The sequence below is a fragment of the Crinia signifera genome, chromosome 1 (genome assembly GCF_055691185.1).
Source record: "Crinia signifera chromosome 1, ASM5569118v1, whole genome shotgun sequence".
In the NCBI taxonomy this organism is placed as follows: Eukaryota; Metazoa; Chordata; class Amphibia; order Anura; family Myobatrachidae; genus Crinia; species Crinia signifera.
Window position 1 is genome coordinate 258393631 of NC_139217.1, and position 27853 is coordinate 258421483.

The 27853-nt window shown below is 43.6% G+C and overlaps 1 protein-coding gene across 4 annotated transcripts in view; it reads left to right on the top strand.

The window, feature by feature from the left end:
- The window catches only part of C2CD4C (C2 calcium dependent domain containing 4C), a 52099-nt gene extending 28820 nt beyond the window's left edge, over positions 1-23279 (top strand). For all 4 annotated transcript variants that reach the window (XM_083181226.1, XM_083181209.1, XM_083181235.1 and 1 more), the window contains exon 2: positions 14093-23279. In XM_083181226.1, the coding sequence (XP_083037352.1) occupies positions 14153-15463 (1311 nt within the window). In that variant the 5' untranslated portion in view covers positions 14093-14152 and the 3' untranslated portion in view covers positions 15464-23279. The remainder of the gene's footprint in view (positions 1-14092) is intronic.
- Positions 23280-27853: the final 4574 nt, after the last annotated feature.

Genomic DNA, 27853 nt, shown 5'->3' on the forward strand with positions numbered 1-27853 from the left:
TGCTCGCCGCGGCGCCATGCACGCATCTCAAATGAGGAGAGAAAATAATTTGATAGTTGCCGACAGTGCTCGCAGATCTAAGACGCTCTCTGGTGTGCGTGCTCCATGTACAGGAAGGGGTCGGGCTGCTGACATCTGCTGACGTCAGCTGCCCGCCTCTGACATCCACATCATGGGCGAAATACCATGAGATCGCACATCATTTTCATGGAGACACCCATAAAATGCTGGGCGTTCCCTTTGGCGACACCCTTGCATACCTCCCAACTTTCCCGCGCGAGCGCCCGGAAAGGGGGCGTGGTGTATGTAAATGTACAGCGTATGCAAATTAGGCTGTGCCCCGTTTTCAGCCGTGAATAGATGTTGTGCGCATGCATGCATATTCAGTCAGATTGGGGGGGACTCCCAACTGCCCCCCCCCCCCACAGCGGGACACTACCGGCCGCGGGAGCGACCCCAAAAACTGTGACTTTCCCACACTTAGCGGGACAGTTGGGAGGTATGCCCTTGCCCCCCCTCCCACCCAGCACCGTGCCGTTCCAACAGATAGTCCGTTCGCCCAGGGGCCCTGCACATCAATATGCCCATGAGGAAAAAATTGCTCCCCTGTGCGAACGCACAAGTGCGGTCATAGCCAGGTATTAACCACTTATATCCTTTAGACAGGTGTGGGAATATTCTTTCTGCACCCCGACATGTTACATGAAGCAGAATCCTAATAGCTAACATAACCAATGATAGATTTCCTTTTCCACTACATAGCATATGCTGGCGCAGCTGAGTACCCAGAGCAGAGCATCTAATTCAGATGAAGGAATTGTGAAATTGATTCCTTACAATTTGCTGTCTCCTAAATCCTATCTAGCGGTACAAAGCTGCCTTACGGCTATTTCATAGGAATTGAATGAGATGCAATAGAGTTTATTAAAATATTTTTTATCAAGTAATAATAATAAAATAATTTTATTTATATAGCACTCCCAACAGACATCAAAACATTGCATATGGTGCAAAGGATTAAGTATTACAGCAATTTTAAAAAACACACAGCGTCACCCTATGTCTGGGAGGCAGCATTGCTTACCCCTCTGGATTGTCTAGCATGCTCCGGTAGCAGCTTGGGATCTTGATGACGGATCTCCTAGGCCCTGGGCACTTCCATCTTGCCTGGGTTATCAGACAGCAATATCTTCGTCAGATGCCTAACTTACTCACATGTCCCCAATGACCATTTAGCAGAGCCCTGCTGGTACTAAGGGGCCTTCTCAATTGTTTCAACTCACCGATGCAATGTTATTTACGGAATTTCTTTGCATGTGGGTTCCATGTGCTCCTCATTGTGATCCATTGTGTGTTCGGCTGTTCCCTTTGGGTTCCGCTCGGTCCAGTCAGCCTGTTCATTCTCCGGTTGTGCCTGTGATTCCAGAGTCCATTCCTTTTTATTTTTACTTCTTCAAGCAAACCGCGGACCAGTTCATCTGGTTAGTTTTCTGAAAACATCTTAACTCCAGTATAGTTTCCAATCAGCTAACCGGTTACTTCAGTTGAGTCCAGCAAAGGCTGGTCCAGTTCTGGGTTCCTCACTGCTTATTTCTTGCATTAAGTCTCCTCGCCTAACCCGGTTACTCAACCATGCACCCCCTAAGTTATTGTGCTCCTTTAGTCCAGTATCCGTTCCACAGCCAAAACTAATACTAGTGACCAGGGCATGTACACGACCAGCTCGTCAAATGCCACTAAATCAAAACCTTCTTGCGGGGGTCCCTGGTGAAGAGAGTTTGCAAGTAAGATTCCGCACCCTTATCCCTGGTCTAATCCCCCATCAAATTCTAATTCTGAGCTGGTGGGACTCTATCGAGGAAACATTATTTCAAACCAGCTACTTTTCTCACTTCCGCTACCAGCCCAGCATCAAGTCTCAGTGCCAGTCCCACATCACAGCCGGGTGGACATTTTAATTTGTCCACCTGTACACACAGCCAGATGTACCGATATATCTTCAGATATAATCAGGAATCAACTGTGCTGCATAGCCAACGTGATATGTTAGTGACGACGATGTTCACAAACCTGTCATTTGACTGCACCCGCCAACCTGCTAGTGAGATATAGCTCTTTCACTCGCACAGCTTATTTATCGCTTATACTTCACTCAAGCAGCTGATATATACCTAGCATACAACTGCTCATATCTAATTTATAAGTTTGTACAAACACTGCCTGTGGTCACAGTCCTGTAAAGAATTTGACATAGTGGGCCTTGAAAAGTTATAAAATGGAGAGTTACAAACAATATCATTAACAATATTTTTTGTGCATATCGTCTAGTTTGTACTCACTATATCGTTAATTATGCGCACTCTCATGAGTCATTAATGACCCCAACTGTTATCTGTACATGCATTAACATCCTGACTATATTGTTAACAGCATTCCCCTGGATGTGCCGTTGATGACATCTTTTATAGAGCATATTGTCTAATGCAGTGGTCTCCAACATTAATTGTGCATGAGCTACTCGAGACAAATTTCCTGAAGAGCTACTAAAATATTTGAAAGAAATATCTGCCTAATAACTGAAAAATGCCCCTTACACATTATGCTACACACTGTAATACTTATTACACATTATGGGGGTTATTCTGATTCACTCATAAAAGCACAATCACTCTCTAATGGACAAAACCATATGCACTGCAGGTGCGGCTGATACATATCCCCCCCATTATGCCTTACACCGCAATGTTCCTGACTCCATATGCCACACACCACAATGCCTCTGGCACAATATGCCACACTGAAAATCCCCTGACTCAATACGCTGCACACCATAATGCTCCTGACACAAAATGCTGCACACCATTATACCCCTGACACGAAATGCTGCACACCGTAATGTCTGTGATACAATACGCCACACCCTGTAATATGGTTTGCCACACACTGTAATGCCCCTGACACAATATGCTGCACATCGCAATGCCCCTGACACAATATGCTGCACACAGTGTCCCACAGTAAGGCTTCTAATTAGCCTACCAATGTATTTTGTATTTTTGGATTGTGGGAGGAAACCAGAGTACCTGGAGGAAACCCACGCAAGCAAGGGGAGAATATACAAACTCTGCACAGTTAGGGCCATGGTGGGAGTCGAACCTGTGACCTATGTTCTGTGAGGCAGTAATGCTAACCATTACACCATCTGTGCTGCCCTAATACTCATTGCCAGGAGGTCATTGCTCGTTGCCAGGGGTCAATGCTCGTTGCCAGGGGTTAATGCTCATTGCCAGGGGTCAATGCTCTTTCCAGGGGGTTTCATGGTATAAGATGCAGCTTTTAAGAAATCTGCATCTTTCTCCATGACAAGTGGCATCAGTGCTAAGCACTTCTGGCACTTCCGGGAAACACTGCAGCAATGTACACCCTGTCAGATGCTAGAGGTCGAATTTGACCTCTAGCACCTGTCTCCTCTGAGGCGGTGGAGTGGGAATGGGGAAAGGTGGCGGACAGACAGGTGGGGGAAGGTGGCGGGCGGATGAACCAGTGTGGTAAGACGATGGGAAGGGCAAGGCGGCGGAGTTGCAAAGCCACCCGGATTGCTGCGGTGAGCTACCAGTAGATCCTGCCCCAGAGGGTACAAGTAGCAATGGTTCAACTGATGGTGTGACTGATATGTACCAAGTGGTATTTCAGCATCTACAATTGCTGACAGTGGGCACATTGTACACCAGGCAGGATTAAGCTTTGGGTGGCTGGGGAACCTTAAGATAGGGGGCCCCAGTGGAATGTTTATATTAGATTGTACATACCTAGTGCATAGTGCTCTCGGGTGTGGATCATATGGTCGACCAAAAGTTGGTCGACAGTCATTAGGTCGACACCACTAGGTCGACATATTGAAAGGTTGACATGAGACAAGGTTGGCAGGTGGTTAGGTCGACACAATCATTAGGTCGACATGGGGTTTTTCACAGTTTTTTTACCCAAATTTCGACATGGACACTGAAACGTAGCACCGCGTCCCTTCGCATGGCTCGCTGCGCTCCTTATGCTTCGGGCACGGTGCATCGCTACAATCGGCACACTATTTTATTCTCCCCTAGGGCATGAAATACCGCCTGTCGGCTCAAAAATCAGTGAAAAATCCCATGTCGACCAACCGACTGTATCCCGTGCTCTCTACCTGAACTTCCCTATTAAAATATGATTGGTGTCATTTGGGTTGAACTCAGTGCACGTATTAGGGATGAGCACATTTTGGATTTTAGAAATCCGAACACCTCTGAACATCTCCGATCCGAGCTGGAAACCGAGCAATGTTCGGGTATTCCGGCCAGACTCGAATCTCAGAACAAGGCAAAACTTCATCATCCCACCGTCGGATTCTCGCTAGATCTGGACTCGATATTAGTCCCCACTACCCGCCACCATCTTCACTCCGGCATTGGAGAGGGTAGTAGGAGGAAGGGTCTCCATGTTTCTGGTGTCTGTTGAGTGTATGGGGTGGTGACCCGGTCCTGTTCAGTGGTGATGTCCTGTGCTCCCATAAGTTGTGGTTCTGCTGTATAAGTCCAGTCCTGTTCTGATGTGCTGGCAGAGCTGGCCCTAGACATAGGCAAACTAGGCATTTGCCTAGGGTAATTGCAATGCCATGGGGCGACCCCAGTTTTAACAGTGGTGGATCGTGTGGCATACGACAGATGGTGCTGGCTCTGCTATTGCATAGAGGTGCCCCTCTTTATTTGTTCCACCCCCTTGCTTAAACTTAGTTACAGTATTTTGCTGTAAGTCGCCATGGACACTATTGCAGAATGACCTGTGTAGGTAGTAGGCAGCTCTGTATACAAATGGAGTCAGCCTTATTGTTGCCGCAGGCACGCCAGCTGCTCCTATCTGGCGGCTGGCGCGCCAGTTAATAGGTAACACAATAGCGTCTCGGATGCTGGCGCGTTCATTGCTAGGAATAGGACGTGCGAGCATCTGAGATTCATCACGCCAGAGTCATTGGCACGCTGTGGTGATTGGCGCGGCTGCAACTGCAACAATAAGGATGGCTCCATCTGTAATTTACTATGGTGTTGTCACTAACTGCCAGGGCCAGCTCTATAATTACACATGGTATGCAGCCGAGTAGGGCACCACACAGTGTCCACCTGTAATATAATACAGCAGCTGCCAGTTTCTTCAATGCTGGCACTGCTATTATTTTCCTCCCTGTCACCCCTGCCTCCCCCATTACCCACTATCTCCCTGTCACCCCTGCCCTCCCTAGTCTTCTGCATTTGTCCCTGTTACCCTTACCTCCCCAGTCACCTGCTATGTCCCTGGCACCCCTGCTTCACCAGTCACCTGCTATGTCCCTGTCACCCCTGCCTTCCCAGTCACCCCCTATGTCCCGGTAACACCAACCGCCCCAGTTACCTGCTATCTCGCTGTCACCCCTGCCTCCCCAGTCACCCACGATGTCCCTGTCACCCCTGCCTCTCCAGTCACCCGTTTTGTCCTGGTCACCTCTGCCTCCCCAGTCTCTTGCTATATCCCTGTCACCCCTGCCTCCCCAGTCTCTTGCTATATCCCTGTCACCCCTGCCTCCCCAGTCTTCGTCTATGTCCCTGTCACTCCTGCCTAATAAATCACCCGCTACGTCTGTCACCCATTCCTTTACCAGTCACCTGCTATCTTTCCAACACCCCTGCCTCCTGAGTCACCTACTATCTCCCTATTATCTCCCATTCCTTAGCTCCTCATACCCTTGGCACCATACCACTCCTTGTGAGACCATGCCCTTTTTTTGGAGCAAGCCAATGGCACGCAATGTCCCTTTATAAAGTTTAGCCTATGATCAGGCTCTGAAATATATAATTGCTTACCAAAACAATTTTGGTCAGGGTCAGTCTAAATGGGGGGTTAGGCACTTAGAAGGTGGGGTTAAGCTGAGGGGCAGGCATTTGGCAGTGCAGTGCGCAGGTTAGGGTTAGGCTAGGGGAAGGGAATGTTAGGGGGATCAGGGGGAAGGTAAGTATACTTACCTGACGTCTGTCAAGATTCCTTCCATCAGGATGGTGGTGTCTGTATTCTGGCCGCAGGTCATCCACATGCATCCCCTATACAGGACTATTTCTACAGTGCATTGCTGTTATTAATCTGGTACATTATCATACATACACCAGCAGTATTTACTATATATAGATTTATCATGGGGCTAAGACCAGGGTATTGCAGCTAATAGAAAAATCCCCTGAGGAGCCAAGTACAGGAAATGCCCAAGGAAATAAGGTGTCTCTTAGTCTGTAGGAGCTGCAGCAAGGTGCATACACCAGAAGAGTAAACATTAGATGTCGTGCACCTTTTTGACGGTCTTCCAACATCATCCTCTTCATCCTCACATACCGAAGGCCGAGTTCTTGTTGTACCTTGGGGAGGAGGCTCCTATAATTTGTGGAAAGTGCCACCATTATAAGATAATGTGGTTTATGAACCACCTTTCCCGACGTGATGGGGGCCGATTCATGCAGATTAATTGCCATTTTTTTTGTGTGGGTCCAAACGAACCAATCTTTTCATACGCAGTCGTGTGGCAGACCCTGGTGCTAAAATTATTGGTTTGTTAGAGTGTGTGTGTCCTGTTTATACTTTATACAACATAAGGGTTCTTTGCATTATGTGCTCTTTGGGGCCTAGTTTTCCAAACTGTCATCCTGCTTGCCACAGCAGTGCCACTCCTAGATGGGCCACATGTTTGTTCCACCCACTTGTGTTGCTTAGCATAGTCATCCAGCTACCTCGGTGCAACCTTTTGTCCTAAAAACAATATTGTGAGGTGTTCAGAATAGACTGGAAATCAGTGGCAATTAATGTTATTGAGGTTAATAATAGCATAGAAGCAAACTCCCGCCCCCAAATTCTGTAATTTTAGATTTTTTTCCTCCCAAAAAATACAGATCCAAAACCCAGAAGGGTGTTTTTTTTGCAGAACAAATCCAGATCCAAACACAGAGAAAGATCCAGAGAACCCAAAACACGAAAAGGGGCCAGTGCACATCCCTAGTATTTCTCTCTCTCTCTCTCTATCAAAAATTATTAGCTAACAAACAGTACTCAGACACCCAAGCAGGAGGAGGAAAAGCTGTGATTCCTGGGTCCCTAATACCCCTTACCTGCTTCTCTGTACAATGCGAAAGGGCCTTTTTGAACAACTCTGCATTTCAACCCGGTTAAAAGAAGGGTTAATCCTGGGATGGACACGGGTTGCTGTGCAGTGTGAACTGGTAATCCAATCATTTGGTCACCTTCGATAGCCTAGGATAGCCTGATCCTCCTGAGTCTCTGCACTGCACTGTTCTGCTTACATTCTGGCTATCTGGTTTTGCAGCTGCATAATATGGAAAAGGGATACATATGGATTACTGGTGGTCAAAATACTGCCCCCCCAAAACCCTTTCAGCTTTTTAACACTAATACTCCTCCCTCCCCCCCCACAGCCGGACCCTAACCCTACGTGATAGTGCCTGAACCTAACCCCCATACCCTGCCTCCTAATCCCCCCACCCCGCAGCACAGTATGCCCTTCACACCTCTCTCACCAGGGAAGGATTTATCACGAAGCCCCTCTATGTGCAATTGTATGTACAGTTCTTTATTTTGTTTCTGTCATTATAAATATTACTTTATTCATTTTGAAGCACTCTCACCTGCGTACTAACTGGTGTGTTTTTTAAGTAGTCTACTTAAACATCCCTTTGTACCTCCACCCAAAGCAACAAATAACATGGCTATTAGTGACTAAAGGGATTATGGTGTAGGACAGTAAGTGCAGATGTCAAGGCTAGCCCTTCCATTGTACTTGGCTGTCATGCCCCTGTTAGGGAATCCACCTCCAAGGGATGACATAGATTTAAATACACATGAGCATTGTTAATCCCATCTCACCGACTTTCCTTTTTTTTGAATAGTGAACAGAAGAGAGATGGAACCTTCTGCAGAGATCATTAATCTCTATAAAGATACACCGGTCCAATGCAGACAGCTGTATTATTAAAGCAGACCGAAAAACACAGACTGGAGAAAGCAGAGTAGCGTGTTCGAGAACACTTCAATCCTTTTAAAACATTTGATATGGAAAAATAGGTATATGCACAGTACCAGCATCTTTCCATAGGCATTAATGAGCTTCCATCTTTCTGTTTAGTTTCTTTTTTTTATTTCAGTTGAAAACCTCCCATGTATATAATCTCTTCAGCCTTGCTTGGACGGAGGTTGTTTGTGTGCGCAATACCCAGGGACAGCCACACTTGTACCCACTGCTATCAGTGCTAAACTGTGTTGGTAGAATTCAGAGGGGGAAATTTACTAAGCCGTGGGAATACAGCCGAACCACAGTATGAATTGATACGATCGGGATCGGACGTATTCTGGCGAAAATAAGAAACGTGAATAGGACAAATTTACTAATCTTCTGTATTCATATTTTCTGATAGTGTACCCGGTAGTCAAGTCTTGTAGACAGGGGTAGTCAAGTCTTGAAATCCCGTCATCAATAACGATGCCGCCGCTGTGATGCTGAGCGGGTTAAGGTCATGCCAGAAAAGGGGATTAGGTGTAGTCACTAGTGGGAGATTTAGGGTTAGACTGTGAGAGGAAGTAAGGGTTAGGTTGTAGGGGAAATAAGGCACTTAAAAAGGGGGTTAGGCTGCAGGATAGGGGGGAGTTATGTTTAGGAGATGGTTTGCCTGGATTAGGGTTAGGCACTAACGGGAATGGTTAGGGTTCGGCTGTGACCCTTATCTGATGCCTGTCAGGATTCCATCCATCGGAATACTGACATCTGTTTTCTGACCTCTGGCATCCTGACTGCCTATTATCTGTATGTATCCCTAGGGAGTCTGTATGTGGGTGCAGTTTGAAGCTGAATATAAGTATATCTCTGCAACACATATCTGGTAATAAGGGTACCTCTGTGTGACATATGACTGGTGATGGAGGTGGACATATTTGTGCAACATATGGCTGGTGATGGAGGTATCTCTGTGTAATATGTGACCAGGATTGTTGAGAGCAGCTTTGGGACCAGGTACCGAGTGGGGAATGCAATGATTGGTGATTCAGATATCATTATACGTGTTGGGAACATCCCTGTGCAGCACTTGGTTGGCAATGGGAGTGTGTCTTTGTAATGTGTGACTGGCGCAATCTCTGTGCAATCTGGCAGTAACAACTTTTGGTGTTATGTGCTGATAAATTGTGTTATGTGCTGATAACAACGGTGTGCATCATTGCAGGGAGGTGGGGGTCGGTGCGGAGTGGCGAGGGTCGTGTTAAGAAGCCCATAGGCTTTTGCTGGTGATACCCCCTGTCGCGGTAACCTGGTGATCGGGTTTTAGTGCATTTCAAAATGCACTGATAACAGGATTTTTACAGCATTTTTATAAAGGGCCTATTTATCTTAAAGATTTACTTTATTATAGGACACCATTGGTCACTGATATCCCAAATTATATGCATATGCAGCACGCTAGTTAACTGTGACATTTTAATGTCTTATAACTGTATTAACTGTGCACTAGGGGCAGCCAGGTGCTTACTGCGTGGCATAGCTGTGACATTGAAACCCCCTCCCGTTTACGGCAAGGGTGATGTATGACTGCCTGTCAGGCATACATCCCCTGTTAAAGCCACTGTGTCCCCTTTACCAGCCCTGGGCTAGCGTTGCCCTTTTCTTACAGCAGGGACAATGCTAACCCTGATGCTGTCCCCAGGCTGCACTTGAGATCTCACGTGAGTAACAAGATCTTGCGCATGCCAAGAAAGGCCAGACAAGGGAAGAGACTGGAGACGTGGCGAAGCAGGAAGTGTGATAGTGGCCCTATACCCTATACTGTCCCTGCAATGGGTATAGGGCTGGGGTAGCCAACCCTAGTCCTCGAGAGCTACCAACAGTGCATGTTTTGCAGGTCTCCTCACAGAATCACATGTGAGTTAATTAGCTCTATCTGTGGATCTTTTAAAATGTGTCAGTGATTAATGAGTGCAGCTGTGCAGCAGCTAGGTTGTCTGGAAAATGTGAACTGTTGGTAGCTCTCGAGGGCTAGGGTTGGCTACCACTGGTATAGGGCATCTCCACCCTGCAGCTGATGATGTCAATAGCATATATATTTACTGCATTTTGGCCTGATATCTTTTATATAGCAGTACTGATACTGTATGGCCTGAAGCGCATAGCGCACCTGTAATTTAACGAACAGCATGAGTGGTATCAGTGCACATAACATGGGCTGATACCCCTTCTTCCCCATAACTGCCCCAGTGAGTAATCAGCTCCTGTCAGCTTCTGTAATTTTTCAAACCCAGCCTGTAACTTGGCAATTAGGAGCTGATTGGTGCTTTGTCACTTTTTAGGTTGGATGCACTAAAGGAAAAATGCAGTAAAAACCCCGTTATCTGGGTTGTTACTGCATTTTGGTATGCATAAAAACCCGCACGTTGAGTTTTTGCTGCGGCATAGCACATTCCACTCTGCCCTGCACAGACCCCACCACCCTGCACGGACCCCTGCCGCTCACCCCTCACCTGTATCCGGGCAGCCTCCTGCTGTACAGCCCAGACCAGTGACCTCCATTTCCCTAGCACCTTTCGAGTGCAGGGAGAAGGAGGCAGAGCCCCGCAGCAGCAGCTGGGGACAGACAGAGAAGGCAGAGCCGCTGGGGACCTGCTCACCCTCGCTGGCTGCTTCGCAAAGGCCAGCTCTTATCGCAAGTGCTACCCTTTGCGATACTAGTCGCATATGTTAGAGCATATGCGAGTAGTATCATTGCGGTAGCCGGCGGAGGGGGGCGGTAAGGGCCGGCGGATATTAGTGCATCTTGCCCTTTATCACCCTACACTTTATCACTTGTCAAGGTTTAATACATTTGGCCCATGTTTATTTGTTTCAATTCCAAACTTCCAAATATTGACATTTGAATTAAGGAAAAGGTCTACAGGTATACCTAATAACGAAGTGTCTGAGTTGTATTTTGCTTCCCTGTTATCTTTAGTACATTTAATGTACACAGAAACTATGTCCTAGTATCTTAATAAAAAAAAAACCCTTCCAATTATTTCTGCCGGCCACATCTGGCATACCCGGCTGATAAAACACACGGGGAGCATGTATTAGAGAAGGGGGAGGGACAGTCAAACAGAGATTGTGTGAACAACCTGGAAGCATGTGACTGGTAGAGGAGTAATGTACCTATTACATTTGCTTGTGCCAGGTAACCTCAGGCAATAAATAATCCTGAAAATAAACCAGGACATATTTTAACCCTGAATGAGTCCATAAATGAATGTTAGAGCTGAACAGATAAATAGAGTAACATACCTCCCAACATTGCATTTTAAGAGATCAGATTCTCGGCGGATGAAAAAGGAGTGTGTAATCAAAGGTCAAAGGGCGCATGGCCTTGTGGGATGCCGTGACCACAAGCCGAGCTCCCATTTATGCTACTATGGGGTCATGGAGCTGCTGGTCATGCCCTCTAGTCTCTCAGAGAGGCTGGGGGCATGACCACAGGACAGTGCCGGCCCCGGGCGAGACCGTCCCAAAAATATCGGCCATCCCGCAAAAAAAACAGGACAGTTGGCCGGTATGGAGTCTAATACACAGGGCCATAAGTATCATAGACACACTATACAATATTTTAAACGATATGCACAATAATGTTATCATTAGCGATATTATTGCGCACATCGTCCAGTGTGTACTTACTATATGGTTAACGATGTGCGCTCCCTTGAGTCGTATACGACCTCCCATATCATCTGAACATGCAGTCAGATATTTTGTTAGCGACCTCATGCTCCTGGATGTGACTGCTGAATAGTATCATTAACGATATTGTTCAGTGTGTATGGATTAGGCCTGGATTAAGGCCCAGATGCACTAAGCTGGAGAGTGATAAACAACTAGCCAATCAGCTCCTACCTGCCATGTTACAGATTTAGGGCAGGATGCACTATCATCCACAGCCCCTCTAAGCTGCACATCGCTGGCTACCGCATAGCCTTTGTGTTAAGAGCTGCCCTTTACAAAGCACTCGTTATGTGGCAGCGAGTCCCCGGCGGCTCTCTAGCGGCTCACCCTCCTCCTTACCCGGCCAGCTGCTGTTGCAGATACCAGGGACTCCCCCCTCCTCTTCCCTGCACCCGGAAGTGGAAGTATGGAGGTCACTGGTCCAGGCAGCGCAGCACTCTACTGCACTGACTCAGGTGAGGAGAGAGGGGCAGCGTGCCTCGTTGCGGCACAGTGGGGGTCAGTGCATGGCAGCATGGGTCATGATAAAAAGCCCATAGGCTTCTTGGGGGTATCGCCAGCATTTGCTGGCGATACCCCCCCCCCCATTGCGGTAACCCGGCGATTGGGTTTTAGTGCATTTCAAAATGCAGTAAAAACCCTGATGACAGGGTTTTTATCGCATTTTTGCGGTAGTGCATCCTGCCCTTGGTTTGAAATATGACAGTTAGGAGCTGATTGGCTGGTTGTATATCACTCTCAATGTTATCCCTTTTTGAAGCTAAAGGTGCCCATACACGGTCTGTTTAACGGATCCGTTCGGCACTTAATTAGCACGCATCGCATTGGATCGCATCCCTAGTGCATGCCTTGTGCATGCACTGTGATCCGATGCGATGTGTACCTAGTACAAAAAGTATGTGCAGCACATACTTTTTGTACCGTACGATGAGATGCGCGGGAGCGCGCATCTCATAGTACAGAACAGACGGTCCGGGAACGTCTATGGGCACCATTAGTGCCTTTGGCCCCAAGGGCCTAATGGGCCTGGAGCTGGAAATGTTCAAGGGATTATTATGAAAAGTGGATGAGTTGATGCCAAGGCCATGTAGACATGTAGATTCCTTACACTATACATCCCAATGCATCCCTAAATATATAAAAGTACAACAATTGCATAAATGTGTAAAACAGGAATACAATTTTAATACAATGATTACTGGCCCCCCTGTGGCCAGCTGGTGTCATGATTGTGGGCCTATTTTTATATAGAGGCCTGGAGCTGCAGCTCCATCCGCGCCATCGTTACTCTGGCTATATCATTTACTTAAGAGTAAATGGTAATTCAAGGGAAAATAGTGAAATCATTCATAGATGATATTGCAGAGACGGAACTACCATTGGTGCAGCAGGTGCAGTGCATGGAGCCCCCTAATACTAAAGGGCCCATTGATTTTCCCTGTCTCCCTCTTCCACTCACTTATCTTCCACTCACTTATCTTTCCTGTCATTGGCTTCCCCCGCCTCTCCCTGTCACCCTCTGCCTCTCAGTGTCACCCACTGCCGTATTGCATATGGTAAACTTGGGTTGGGGTCGAGGGGGGGGGGGGATTATTATTTTGCACCGAGCTCACCACTCACATTGCATCATGTGTGCGCACCTTCAGACTGTACTGATGAACATTAGAATTCTGCTTTAAAGATGTACTTTTAATTATGTATTATACATTAAGTGGATGCAAATGGCAAATACAAATGATGCTGAATTAGATCATCCATATTTACGCTTTTACATGCATTTGATTTCATGCAGTAGATTACAGTGCATTTCAGTACACAAATGTGGATTAGACAACTTTGTGGATGCATGTAGGCACACTGGTTAAAATTAAAGCTGGCTCCTAATTGGATGTACACATATTTAATCTGTAGCTTGCTATCATTGTTAGCCAGTGTATCAGATTTGTTCCTTCTCTACCTACAACTAATGACCTTCATTCATTGCATTGCTCCCTTCAGCCACCCGGGACCCTCCCGGGCGGCAGGATCTCATGCGATTTGGATGTGATAAATCGCATGTAATCCCAGTATAGCCTGCCCAGAGCCAGAAGCAATCCTGCAGATTGCCCCTCCAGCCGGGGAATCGGACCAGCTGTCAGTCACCTGCAATTTGGGCTGGAGATCTGCTGCTGACTAAAAAAACAGCAGGGTTCCCTTGAGATGGTGGATAAAAAATTAAACAAATTATTGTTAAACCACTAAAAGAAATGCAGAAATAACAATGACTTACCCACAATATTTCAAACTCTGCTCTTTTTGCAGGTAGCACAATCCACCTCCCGTGCCTACTTGCTTTCTTCCATTTGACGGGCAACAATAAGAATGTGGCTGTTGGAGAGGATCCGAGGCACAGTGGACCACAGCGGTCGACAGACAGGAGAATCTGGGGACAAACAGGGTAAGGGTGGATCTTACAGCAATGTTCTGACTCCGGACAAGATACCTGATTTTTTCATCCCCCCAAAACTTACTTGTATCCCAGCTGAAGGGGGAGCAGAGGGGGCCTCAGCAGGTGATGGAGTACAATCCAAACCAAATATAGGCACCTCTGCTTCTGAGCAAAACTTGTCAGGACGACGTCCTCAGCGCAGCCCTCGTCTACCAACCAAAGCTACATCAGAGAGCCGGAATCTTGTGAAATCTGCAAACCGTCACATCATTCAGATTGAAAGTGCAGATGAGTGGGCTTCAGAAGAAGACTTGGGTACCAATGCAGACCCACAATCTCAGAATGCCATGTCTCTTCCATATGTCCCAAAAGCTCAGACTTCATATGGATTTGTGACACTGATGGAGAGTCCACATACCAGGCGGAAGGAGTCTCTCTTTCACAGTGAGCAAGGGTCTCTTTCACCATGTCCATCACAATCCAGTTCTCCCAGTTCTCAGAGACGGAGTGGAACAGAAGGAGGAGGAGGGTCACAGCTGAACCCTTCAGACTTTGGAATGTCCTTGATGAACCCCTACCGGTATTTCAGTGGTGGGGAAAGTGATACTTGCTCCTCAGCTGAGTCTTCACCATTCAGCTCACCATTACTTTCCCGCTCAGTCTCGTTGCTGAAGATCTTCACTCCAGATACACAATCAAAGCTCATCAAGTTCAAACACTCAGTTGCTCGAAACAGTTCACTATCCACAGATGAGTGCAGTTCAGCAGACACTAGTCCCAGCATGCCCAGAAGAAGGGTACGTGGTGCCAAGGGAGCTGGCATAGGCTCTGGGCAACAAGGAATGCATAATTTGGGCCTTTTACAGAAAGAACACACTGTGGGTCTCAGTAAAGGGGGTAGTATGAGGTTAGCAGCAGAGTATGATCCATCAACTGCCCGTCTCAGAGTACGATTAATTGCAGCAGAGCACCTCTTTGACAAAATCTGTGACTTAAAGGGAGTGAACTGCTGTGTAGTTCTCTACCTGAATCCGGGTAAAGTTCACCGCCAGAGAAGCACTATTATTAAAAATAGCCGGAACCCAGTCTTTAATGAGGATTTTTTTTTTGATGGCTTAGTGGCTGGAAGCGCTAAAAAGATGTCACTTAAACTAAAGGTGCTCAACAAGGGGAGCAGCCTTAAAAGAGACACACTTCTTGGAGAGAAGGAGATCCCGCTGACTGCACTTTTACCCTTACTTTGAGAATGAAGTAACTATGATGCATGGAGTGTGAATGAGGGCTGTCTGTGCTCTGCAGTGAAGGGTTCCTTCATTCGTGGCAGTAAGAAGCTACCGAGCCAGACAAGACACATCCTTTACATCAGTTCTACTACAGTAAACTGCAGACAAAAGTACTTCCATAGCCCTAAAGAAAACTTTCATTGATGAAAAGCTGCCGTGTTGATCTTCCACAGCAATAGTGATCTGCAGTGTATTGCACATTTAGAGGTGATGACCAGCAGATAATTGCATCTTTAAACTTGACCTACAACTCTTTCACATTCTGATGATTTATGAGGAACTGTTCTAGACCAGTTGTAAATGTAGGGAAGGTCTGCAGCGAATCAGCTCACAGATTGTGTGAACATTTGCATAATTACCTGCAGATGATGTCATATCTACTTGATTCCATAAATCAGGAGCCTTCAGTGATCAAGTTGTCCAAAGCAATTTGGGTAAAATCCGTAGAGCGTTTCTCAATAGTAGATGTCTGCTCTTGGTCTCCTAGAACTGGACACATATGAAAAGCATTTTGTGCATGGCTGCATTAGTTTATATACATGCATGGATGTATTTTTAAGAATGATAAGAATGGAGCATGCATATAATATATGTGTCTAACTGTAGGAGGCTAACCTGAAAACATCACATGAAACTGCAAGGCAACAGCAACCAGCAAGAGCCTGATAGTTATCTGCCACCATGCTACAAACCATGGAGCAGGGCATGACTGCACTGCCAGGCTTTCCGTATTACCCCTTCCTAAACCAAAAAGTCAACTCTGTAGCTACAGACTAGATTAGTCATGATCTGCAATATTCAATTAGTTCCCGGATTATGGGCCTTATTTTGGTTCATTCTTTCTGACAAAATCCTTCTTAGATGGACAAAACCATGTGCACTGCAGGGGGGGCAGATGTAACTTGTGCAGAGAGAATTAGATTTGGGTGAGTAATTTTGTTTCTGTGCAGGGAAAATACTGACTGCTTTATTTTTACACTGCAATATAGATCTCACTTTGAAGTAAAACCCCACCCAAATCTAATTCTCTCTGCACAAGTAACACCTGCCCCACCTGCAGTGCACATGGTTTTGCCCATCTAAGAAGGATTTTGTCAGAAAGAATGGACCAAAATAAGGCCCTATATGCTATTAAGTGTAACAATCCTGTGGTACAAATGATAGATGCTTCCAATAATTATCCATTGATGTTGTCTGCACATGAATGGACAGGAATCCCAACTGTCCTCTCTTCCTCCTAGCAATTGATCTCATTTCACGTACAATCCACCACTTCTATTAAATCCCTGTGATGTCAGACACTCCCACACTGACAATGTTGTAATCCACTTTCTCTTTTATGCTTGTACTTTCTGCTTCACACTTTGAGAAAGTGGAGTGTGAGTATTTACAATGCACACAGGCTCATTGCGCAGACGGCATAATCAAAAGGTCATAAATTCCCATATGGGGGAACACGTGTGAAATCAGACTCATTATGAGATTTACCCTTCCTGCACCACAGCACTCAATTTCGTTTCTGTAAACTAACCTACCCATTATTTATTCCCTGCTTGAACACAAGTGAGTCATTACTTGATATACTGGATATAAACTGGGAGCTGTTTACAAACATGGAAAAATTAGTCAGAAGAGCTAAAGGTGTTTCTACATTATGCTATTAATGTACATGAATTGCGTCTGGTTCAATCTTATACTAATTAGTGTGTCATGATGACATAGAAAGGGGCATTAGCACATTTGACACAGTTTGGGGCAGTAGAACTTATTTAACCCATAGCATAGGGGGTTCTTGCTAAAACTTAATGGAATGTGGGGTTCAGCATGCATCCATAGTAATAACAATAATAGTAATAATAATAATAATCATATAATCGTAATAATAATTTTATTTGTATAACAGGAGTTAAGGCATTATGTACCAACCAGCAGCAGTACATCCCGCCACCTGTTGCACCGATACTTATTGCATATGTACTGACCTATGCGATGAGCAATCTCCCGATAAGAGCTGTCCTTTGCGATCTACGCCGCTGCCTGGACTTCCTCGTTTCTTACGGTGGCCATGGGGCACACAACGTCACTACAAAGAGAAGCCCATAGGTGTAACCTCCCACAGTGAAGCCCTGTCGGGAGGGGCTTTAGTGCATTTGAAAATGCAGTAAAACCCCAGAAAGCAGGGTTTCTACTGCATTTTATCTTTAGTACATCTCGCCGTCAAAGTGCTTTACAGACATAAAAACGAATGCACATAATACAAAAGATTAACGTAATACAGCAAAAGGCATTCCACACAGACATAAAAAGAAATCCTTGTGTGCACGGTTAGCATTATCCAGGCATTTTGGAGAACTTCCACTGGTTGTGTATTGCACCCTAACAAGATATCAGGTGAGGCCGCCATCTTGGGCACACTGCGTAGGATTACCCTGGATGTAATAGGTTACCCCTAGAATAAATTACATAAAGTAGGGAGACTGCAGCATAGAGTAGGGTCACAACAAGACACTCGGGTCCATGTCCACAAGAGTACCAGATGAGGCAGCCATGTCCGGCTCACTATGAATGTTACACTGTGATATACCCTACACTGAAAGTTCCATGTAAAGCACATCTTGTCTGCAGAGGAACCATCGAATGCAACCATCTGGGGTGCACTGCGTAGGTGATTGCTGGCAGGGTGTGCAATCAGTGGAGGTACACATTACAGGAATAGCACATATGAAGAAAACATTTTGGGGGGTATAAGATTATGAATGTCCTGCTCTCATGGGAGCAGTATAGGTGTATGTGAGAAAGTGTGGAGCACATTCAAGTCTTCTGGAAATATTTCTGCTGAGGCAGGCCCTGGTACTCTCCCCCCCACAGCCCCCTTGCTCACCATGAGGAGTAAGCCTGAGGGACCGTCTTAATATTCTCAACCCTGTCCTAAACTATACTGAATAAATAGGGCAACAGAAATGTGTTCATCCTGATTACTACCCCACCCAGAAAACCTCCCCCTACAGCAAAAGGCATTACTCAACTCTAACAAATGTAAGGTCAGTAAGTCTTTCACTTAAATTCTAATGTTGGCCTACACACGTAACAACTGGGGTATTTTCTAAGTGATCTCACTAGATCGCTTAGAGAATGCCCTTACATCGCATATGTAGGGGCATAGCGATGCACAGCCCTGCACGTTGCGATTGCCCCAGCAATTAATATCCAGCATGCTGGATAAATATAGTTTATCGCCGGGGATGCTTGGGCCAGGGCGAGTGTACAGAGAAGACTGTCCCTGAGACATCGCTGTGCAGCGCTGAGTGTTGGGTGTTCAGAGCTCTCAGTGCTACATGTGTAGGCCCCTTATGTTGCTGACATAACACAGATATGAAAACCATTCTAATTTTTTTTTTAATTGCTTAATGGTTCTCCTGTTTTCAAGATTTTCTTTTTTATTGGATGATAATCTAAAGAGAGAGATCGTACATTTTTTAATGTACACAGTCATTCCCATAAAGTAACAAACTAACCAAGAACAATTCTGATATTCTTTTGATGTCTTTATTATTCTAGAGGATAAGAATATTGTCAACAAAGAAACATTTTAAGGAGATAAATGAAAGATTCAAATATTTTAAGTTTTTTTTTGCATTTCACTGCTTTCAGGCGACAATTACATTTTTACAGAGAAGCACATTTTTTAGGCCACATACTTAAATTCTACAGATTTGTATGTTGGATGTCTTAATGTAGATCATCAAATATCTAGAATAGCCATAATTTAATGTTCACTAGCCACTGTGTCTTGATCTAGCAACCAGAATTTCACCAAATTTGGTAGGGTGACTAAACCGGACATAGTAAATAGGATTTGAATTTTTGCACTAAATTTCTTGTGCAAAATGTTTTTCTTTTTTTTTAAAATGATCCTAGTTAGTTCTGCTACAAAATGTGATATTCTGATTGATATGATAAAGCAACAGACATTTCTGAATAGGGAGGTATAGTTATGCCCCCTTTAACTAATACCCCTTTTACACCAAAACGCCGGATTTTTGGACCCAGCTTCAACCCTAGTGCGACCCGGCGTTTAAACCTTTTACACTGGCGGCTGCCCCTCCTGCAGGCGTCCCCCCACCAGAGGTGGTTACTTAGCCGGTACTTGGAGATGACATCATCTTCTAGTGCCGGGACCTCTGATCGCTGCTCCGGGCCCCACCGGCGTGCTGGGGGCAAGCCCAGCACCAAGTAAGCTGCTGGGCAGCCCCTGTACACCCCCCCGTTCGCAAGGTGAATGGGGGGTGCCGGGTCGGACGACCCGGTGTACCCGTTTACACTGCCTATTACGCAGGTCCTAGCTATGTTCAACCCAGGTCAGGACCTGGGTAGAAGTCCTGTGTAAAGGGACACGGCCTGACCCATTTATACCGCCGCTAACCCGTTTTTTTTGCGGCGGTGTAAAAGGGGTATAAGGATGCTTCTGGATTATGCAGATCCCTAGCATTAAGCAATGTAACTTTTACAAAGCCCAGAGAAATCCATCTCTGATCATACAGAAACTGAATAAAATGTTTAAAAAACGACATGTGAAGTCAGAATAATGATTTTGTTTCATAAAGGATCTGAATAATATATTCATTATTATGAAGGAAGTACTAAAGGAGAAATTCATTTGAATGAATAGATTTATTTTAGTTAACAAATGACTCACTGGTAAATTTGCTGTTTGATTAATATGTGCATGTTACTTTATGGGAATGACTTTAATGTGTTTTGAAAACTGTTCTGTGAGAGGTGGCAGTGTGCCATAGGGCTGTCACTTCTGATAATTGGTCATTCTCTTCAGTAATTGATAGTTACAGAGAACCTTGTAGCCTGCAGTGAAAATAGGCTGCAAAATAATTTCTAACGACTATGGCAGTTACACAGAAAATTCTGTATTCAGGAGGTGACAGCTGCTACCAACACTCACTCTTGTAAATACAAATGAGCAAGTTGTTTCAGTCCCTTCCATGTTTTCTATAAATATTGCTGCTTTGTGTAGACAATTATTTTCATTGACCAATTCTTGGTCTGGTAAACATTTAGCAAAAATTATCATTTTAGAAATGATATGGTTCCTTCCATCTTGCTAGGGGTGTCCCTATGCCCCGTGGCACCCAGTGCGCTGTAAGTCTGCGCACACTGACCAAAAGATGGAATGATCTTGTGGGAAGGGGGTGTTGCCTCACTCTAAAGGGCAGGGAGAGGCTGAACCACCCCTGGACACTGTTGTAGCTGTGCTGCTGGTGCCTACACTGTTATAGTAGCTGAATGCTGCATGTAATGCTACAGAAAGAGCTAGCATTTTGGCGTCTCCATTGCTTCCACCTAGTGACAATAATGCATCTAGCTACTAATGAGATGCTCGCTTTCATTTTCATTTTCTGAAAAATAAAAAAATTGCAGTTTCTTATATAGCGCACATACTCTGCAGCGCTTTACAGAGAATATTTGAATATTCACATCAGTCCCTGCCCCAGTGGAGCTTACAATCTATATCCCCCACTACATGTACACTCAATCACAGACATTCTAGGGCAAATTTTTGTTGGGAGCCAAAAAACCTACCAGTATATTTTTGGATTGTGGGAGGAAACCGGAGTACCAGGAGGAAACTTACGCAAGTACGGGGAGAATATACAAACTCCACACAGTTAGGGCCATGGTGGTAATTAAACCCATGACCTCAGTGCTGTGAGGCAGTAATGCTGAACCACCATACGTAATGGTGTTATTGGTTTACACCGTCCGTAATGGTGTTATTGGTTCTAATGGTTTGCATCAGATCAATGCATAATGCAGTATAAATAAATCCCTTTCAGCCTTTTTATGGTAAGCTCATACTCGGGTTGATCCTATTAATTCATCACAGCAGCGTCCGCACATTATGGGGGGGTGGACGTTCCACAAAAGTGCTTGTTACCCAATAAGGTAGCGAGCAATTTTGATCAAATGTGGGCTAAAACCAACCTGCAAAGGGTGAGAAACTGGGTGCCATTGCCAGCATTTAAACCTTGTGGGAATGGCACTTCGCACCCTTCACAATAAATAGGATTGACCCCATTGTATTAGTTTTCTTCTGAGCTCTAAGTCATATAGTGGTCTGATTATATGCACACATTTTATCGCTGCTTAACACAGTTTATCAAAAAAATATATGATGAACAGTGGTGCCATTTTGCCGAGCTAGTCTACACATGCTTGTCCCTGCTAGCTATACTTACCTACACTCCCATTAGTATCCCAATAATCGGGTGGCACACCCGACTGCTTGAAAAGTTGGTGTTCCTGTAAGCCAGTGATAACCTTGCCCCTACAGTCTAGGTAATGACAGCATTGTGTAGATGGGCCACAAAGATGCAATCACACACAGAGGTCCACCCACTTTCCCACAATGCGCTTCTTAACTGTCAATATGACAGATAAAAGAATCAACAAGAAAACAATAACAATGTAAAGCACATACTATATATAAAATATATATTTATATTCATATAAATTCAGAATTCACCAAGCATTGGCTTGTTGAGTTACTAATAGGGTTTAGACTAACACGAGACAGTATGGTTTTACCCTACTGATCAGCATGGTAAAACTGACCTGTATTGAGGTCGGGCCTGGCCATATTGTGAATGGCTATCCTTCTCTCACTGGGGCAGATGTATTAAGCCTTAACAAGAGAAAAATGCAAGGGTGATAAAGAGAGATAAATGTCCAGCCAATCTCCTGCTAACTGCCATGTTACAGCCTGTGTTTGAAAAAAGTCAGTAAGGAGCTGATTGGCTGGACGTTTATCTCTCTTTATCAACCTTACATTTATCTCTTGTTAAGGCTTAATACATTTGCCCCACTGTTCTGTGCACCATTAGCATGTGTACATAGAACCCATTCACCACTGCTCTGCCCTGATATCAAGCCAAAACCAAGAGGATAATGGGGTGTGGGTACTGTTATAACAGAATAAATAATTAAACAGAAAAACCACTGTGCTGTTTGTTAAACTGGTGCAAGAAAGTTATCTTTTTTTTTATGTATTCAAAGAGTGGTATATAGAACTGTGGGGCAGATGTGTTAAGCCTGGTAAAAGTGCTAAATTGGTGATAAAGTGGAAGGTGATAACACATCAGTCAATCAACTCCTAACTGTCATTTTTCAAGCACAGCTAATTGGCTGGTGTGTTATCACCTTCTACTTAATAACCACTTATCACTTAACCAGGATTAATACATCTGCCTCATAGTTTTTATGTATCAGAGATTCTAAGGCGAACATATAATAAAAAATAACTACCAGTCGGTTTATAGGTATAATTTTATAGAATGTAACCTAAGGTGGCCATACATCAGAAAGATCGGTCTTGAGGTGGCCATACATCAGAAAGACCTGTCTTACTATCACGATTGTGTCCAACTTTCCCTTCAACTCCCCGGCAGTCTTTGGTGGTTTTTGGACACACAATGTACTCACAATCTGTCATACAACCAGTTGAGATTGTACGATTGGGTACAATGTCTTTCTGATGTATGGCCAGCTATACTAATATAGTAATTAAAGCTGAAAAAAGACTGTCCATCAAGTTCAACCTATCATTCATTCTAATGTACTTGATGCATAGTTGCCTACCCTCAAGCATTCTGCAGGAGACTCCCTGAAATAGCAGCAATCTCCCTCTCTCCCTAATTAGTCTAGCAATCTCCCTCATGTCACCTAGCCCACATTACACTGTTACATTTTGGGGATAAAAAAGGAATCAGAGATATATACATTTACATTACAGTATAGTATCTCTCACTAACTGCTTTGGGGCTCATCTACATTTGGATATAAGTAATTTTAAAAGATTCCTCTCAGATGTAGCAGGGCACACCCACATTTCCAGGGGCCACGTTCACAATCTCTTTTCACAATCTCTCCATATATGGAACTAGACACACCTTTGGGTCGCTGTGTAAAATTCTACTGCCAACTATAATCTCCCTGAAACTGTTTTTCAAAAGTAGGCAAGTATGACTTGATGATTGATATGTGAAAGCTGATTGGTTAGTATGGTCAATTTCTACCTTTGTCCTGTTTACAAGGTTTGAAAAGTGATTAACAAGGAAATACATCTATTTAATATAAAAGCTAAATGAGCAGTGAAGAAATTATACATTTAAAATTTAATATTAAAGTAGTTTTGACCATTTATTTAAGGAGCTAAAAATGTTTAGGCTGCATCTAATAAATCCTAGGCATATAAAAAAGTATATATTTATTGATAATGAAACTTGAAAAGGAAAACAGACATTTTTCAGAGTAATGCATTTATGTTTAGGAAAACATTTGGTGTAAACTGATAATATAGCATATTTTGTACAGTAATGCCAATAACCAGTAATTTTGTTTGACTCACTTCTGTTAAAGCAGGAATTGTCCCAGTCTGTTAGGGATTTACACACATGTACAGTATATATTGTAGACATATATAACCCTTGACTTACCTCCATTCCATCCCTCCATTCCTAATTGCAGCCTAGCCAAAGTCTGTTCCCTTATTTTCTGAAATTGCACTCCTTCCATCTTTCCCTGTTACTTGTCAGTGACTCTGCACTTATTATCAGCACCCATTTAGCTGGGTTCCACATGTTGCTGGAAGTTCTTATCGTCAGTTGGCTTAAGTAACGTTTTACCCAACCTAGCAATACTACATGCCATCCATGACATATATGTATTTGTAAATATGAATTATTTTATGCATGAATATTTATTTGCATGAAGGTTTCTGGGGTTTAGGCTTTCTTGTTTTGTACAATTTAGTTTTAGCCAATTTTTTTTAGTAGATCTTCAAAATTACCAGTTTACTGCATTCAATATATTTACCACAACTCTACTAGGGGTAAGTGTGTTTGTTTCATCTGCACATGGAACCCATGAATGGAATTAACTGAATTTATTGTTTTGTATCTTCTGTCAACAGTCTTCTATGTTATACTTATTACTTTTATAGGCTTTATCTAACCAAACAATATTTTGATAGTGAACTTCATCCAAGTTTCAGGAACTGATGTTCAGGACTACTGTCAGGACAGAAATACATGTTCCGAGTGCCTCTACAATGATCATCAATGGCAGGAGATTACTGAGATTAAGAAGTGATCATCGACTATCCAATAGTTAACGATCAATGGTTTGCTTCGGTGGACAACGGTTTTACATGATGGCAGAGGGCCATTGATTCTCCACTATCTATGGTTGTATATCAGCTATGGACTTTTTCTTTTTTATCTTTATTGGCATAGGGAACAAAGCTCAACTGTGTATAAATGGTGCGATTCTGGCAATTTTGACTATATAGTCAAAATGGAATAGAAAGTTAGTCAGAATTGCACAGTATTCCACCACATTAGATGCCGATGTGATGCTGATGCGATGCGCGCTCCCATTTAATCAGTATCGCATAGAAAATAGACTGTGCAGACAAGTCTATCTTGTCTGTAGAATGTATTTGGCTTCGGCCAAATAGCAATATATTCTAAATCTAAAGTACATCTAAAGTGGTTAGCCAAAATTGGATAGTCAGAATTGCACCGTGTGTACACAATTTTGGTTCCACCTTTGGCAACAACTTGAAGTCTCATCCCCTTCAAGTGATTGCTACAGCAGAAATGTCCATCGATGGGTGGAAATTATAAATAATTCCCAGTCAAGATCGATGACATTCCTTCTGAGAACTTGTGTGTCAGACACATAGTGGCCTGTAATTTCTCCAAAGCTTTGTTTGGTTTGTGCTCTCCTACATTAGATTACCCTCCTTGTCAGAAATGGGGAATGATAACATTTGTAGTTGGTGTTTTGGGAGAATGAACCATGAACCTACCAGCATCAAGTATATCCCAGATGGCAATCATATATAGTTCTTATTGTGAGATCTCCTGTCGCTGTTGAAATATGTTTTAGAGGACATCAGTTTTAAAGCTTCTGTAGTTGCATATTATTAAATCCAGACCTTGACGTAAATGATAACTTAAGGAGCAGACTCCTTGATTCAATCATATTGAGTCTACATGTTGTATTGGTGGTCCCGATTCTGCTGCAGTGTGAATGTGCTGATCTCCATGTGTGTTTACATGAGTAGAGTTACAGCCTCTGAGTAGATAACACACATATCTCTGGGTATCAAAACAGCCACATGAGTTTCTCTGGTGGAAGTCATGGTGTACCACTGCTGGTATTAGTAAAAGATAGTCATTGCCGCATGTGAAACTTGTGCACATGCTATACTTGGATGCAGCATATGTCAGTCATTCCACATTTATCACCACTTTCTTATCATTATTATTGTCTATGGAACTCTTTGCTGTAGAAATATGTTTACATATCACCTCAAGCATTGATCTGTGTATGATGTCTGTTTTTCTGAGGCCTAAGGAGAAATCAGCAGCTTCACAGTAATGTCTGGTTAGTCAGATTTCTAAAAATGGATTTTATGTGAATCCTTTAAGGACTCATTAAAAAGATTCTGACCTGCCAGGGCTGAAATCTATTTTTTTATATAAAAGGTACCAGGTCACCACATAAATAAGTATCTATATAACATGACTGTGAGTGGTTAATTGGGCATTTTTGTAAGTAGAAGGCAGGATGTGACCGGGCTGAATATCACAATCAAAACTGAGGGAAGGGTGAGGTTTTGTTTTGGTCCTGCATGTGGGATTACAGTATCTCAGTGTCATTTAAAACTTCCTATTGTAACTTTCCACTCAAAGTGTTTTTGTTGTGCACTATATTCTATGTTCTCTATATTATATTGTTATATTTGTTATGGAACTGAATACTATTCTTGGAACGATTGCATTAGGGTCTCACAAATCCAGTCTCTTTGTGGAACAACAAGTCCGAGACTACATCAGTGCATCAGGGGACTGGTTTACTTTAATGAGATTTCCAAGTCCTCCTTGCACCAAATGGACCGGCTGCACCTCTCTCAAATAAACACTGTATCCTCCAGGCAAAACTCTCTAAAATCGAAAGGAGAAGTGCTCTCTAGATTGCATTTATCGGTTTGAAAATGATTATTTTTAGACACTTTTATGTGTCTGAAAAAAACAAAGACTTAAAAAACACGAACCACAACGAGCGGTTTTAGATAACTGCAGTATCATACAGCATGATAATAAAGTGCACAGCGCAATATGGATAGACCAGAAGCTTGCTCTGTCAGTTCCATCCACTTGCTTCCACGCCAGGCCATGCCCCTACATGTTTCGTCACCTGGACTTATTCAGAGGGCTGACCTGGCATAACTAGGTAACCTCTAATATACTTAACATGCAGCTCATTAGCAATTTCACCTGATCTTACAAATAGCTACTATATGATTACTGTGGTTATTGTGCCTTTAAAAACTACAAAGCAGTGAAGGTTTGTTAAGAATCAGCTATTTGTAAGATCAGGTGAAATTGCTAATGAGCTGCATGTTGAGTATAAGCTCATTGTGGTTCGTGTTTTTTAAGCCTATAGGGGGGGGGGGGGGTATTCAGTGTTGGTCGTTAGGTCCGTTTTGGCGGAAACAGCATATTTTCCGCCTTAAAAAAGTTGAATTGATTTAGCCTATTCAAGGTCATATTTTCTCGCCAGTCTAAAGCATTCCATCTGTCAACTCATTTCGTTGGCCTCAACTGTCTGAAGTTGAATATTTAGACTTTATTTTGTCTAATTGTCTAAACTCTGTAATGATAATCTGATTCAGCCTTTTCAGGGTTAAACTGTCTAAATGGATTGGATGATTTTAAGTCAGGTTCTAGACAATGTGAAGAGTGCTGTCAGGCGGAATTCCACCTGTTTGATCTTCAGCCAGGAGGCTTTCCCCCAAGCATTCTGAATAGGCGGAATATCAAACTAGCGGAATATATTCCGCCAGACGAGCAGATGTAAATCAGCAAACTATTCCACCTGACAGTGAATATACCCCTATGTCTTTTTTTTTTTTTTACCCCTATGTCTTTTTATGTGTCTTAATAACATCTTTTTGAAACTGATTCATGCACTATAGAGCACACTTCTCATTTAGATTTTAGTGTATATATATATATATATATATATATAAAGTGTATATTCTGCCTTCTCATGTTATATAAATTAGATTTGCCTTCTTATAGGAAACCAGCTGCCCAGCAATAACAACAATAATTCTTCCCAGCATTATAATTTGATTGTTAATGAGGTGGATTATACAACTACATTACTAACTTTTCATAATGAATAATTTTTCAGAAATAATTAATTATAAAGCACTATGTGGAAATCTCTAAATTAAAAAGAGAAAGCAATGCAATCATAATACAG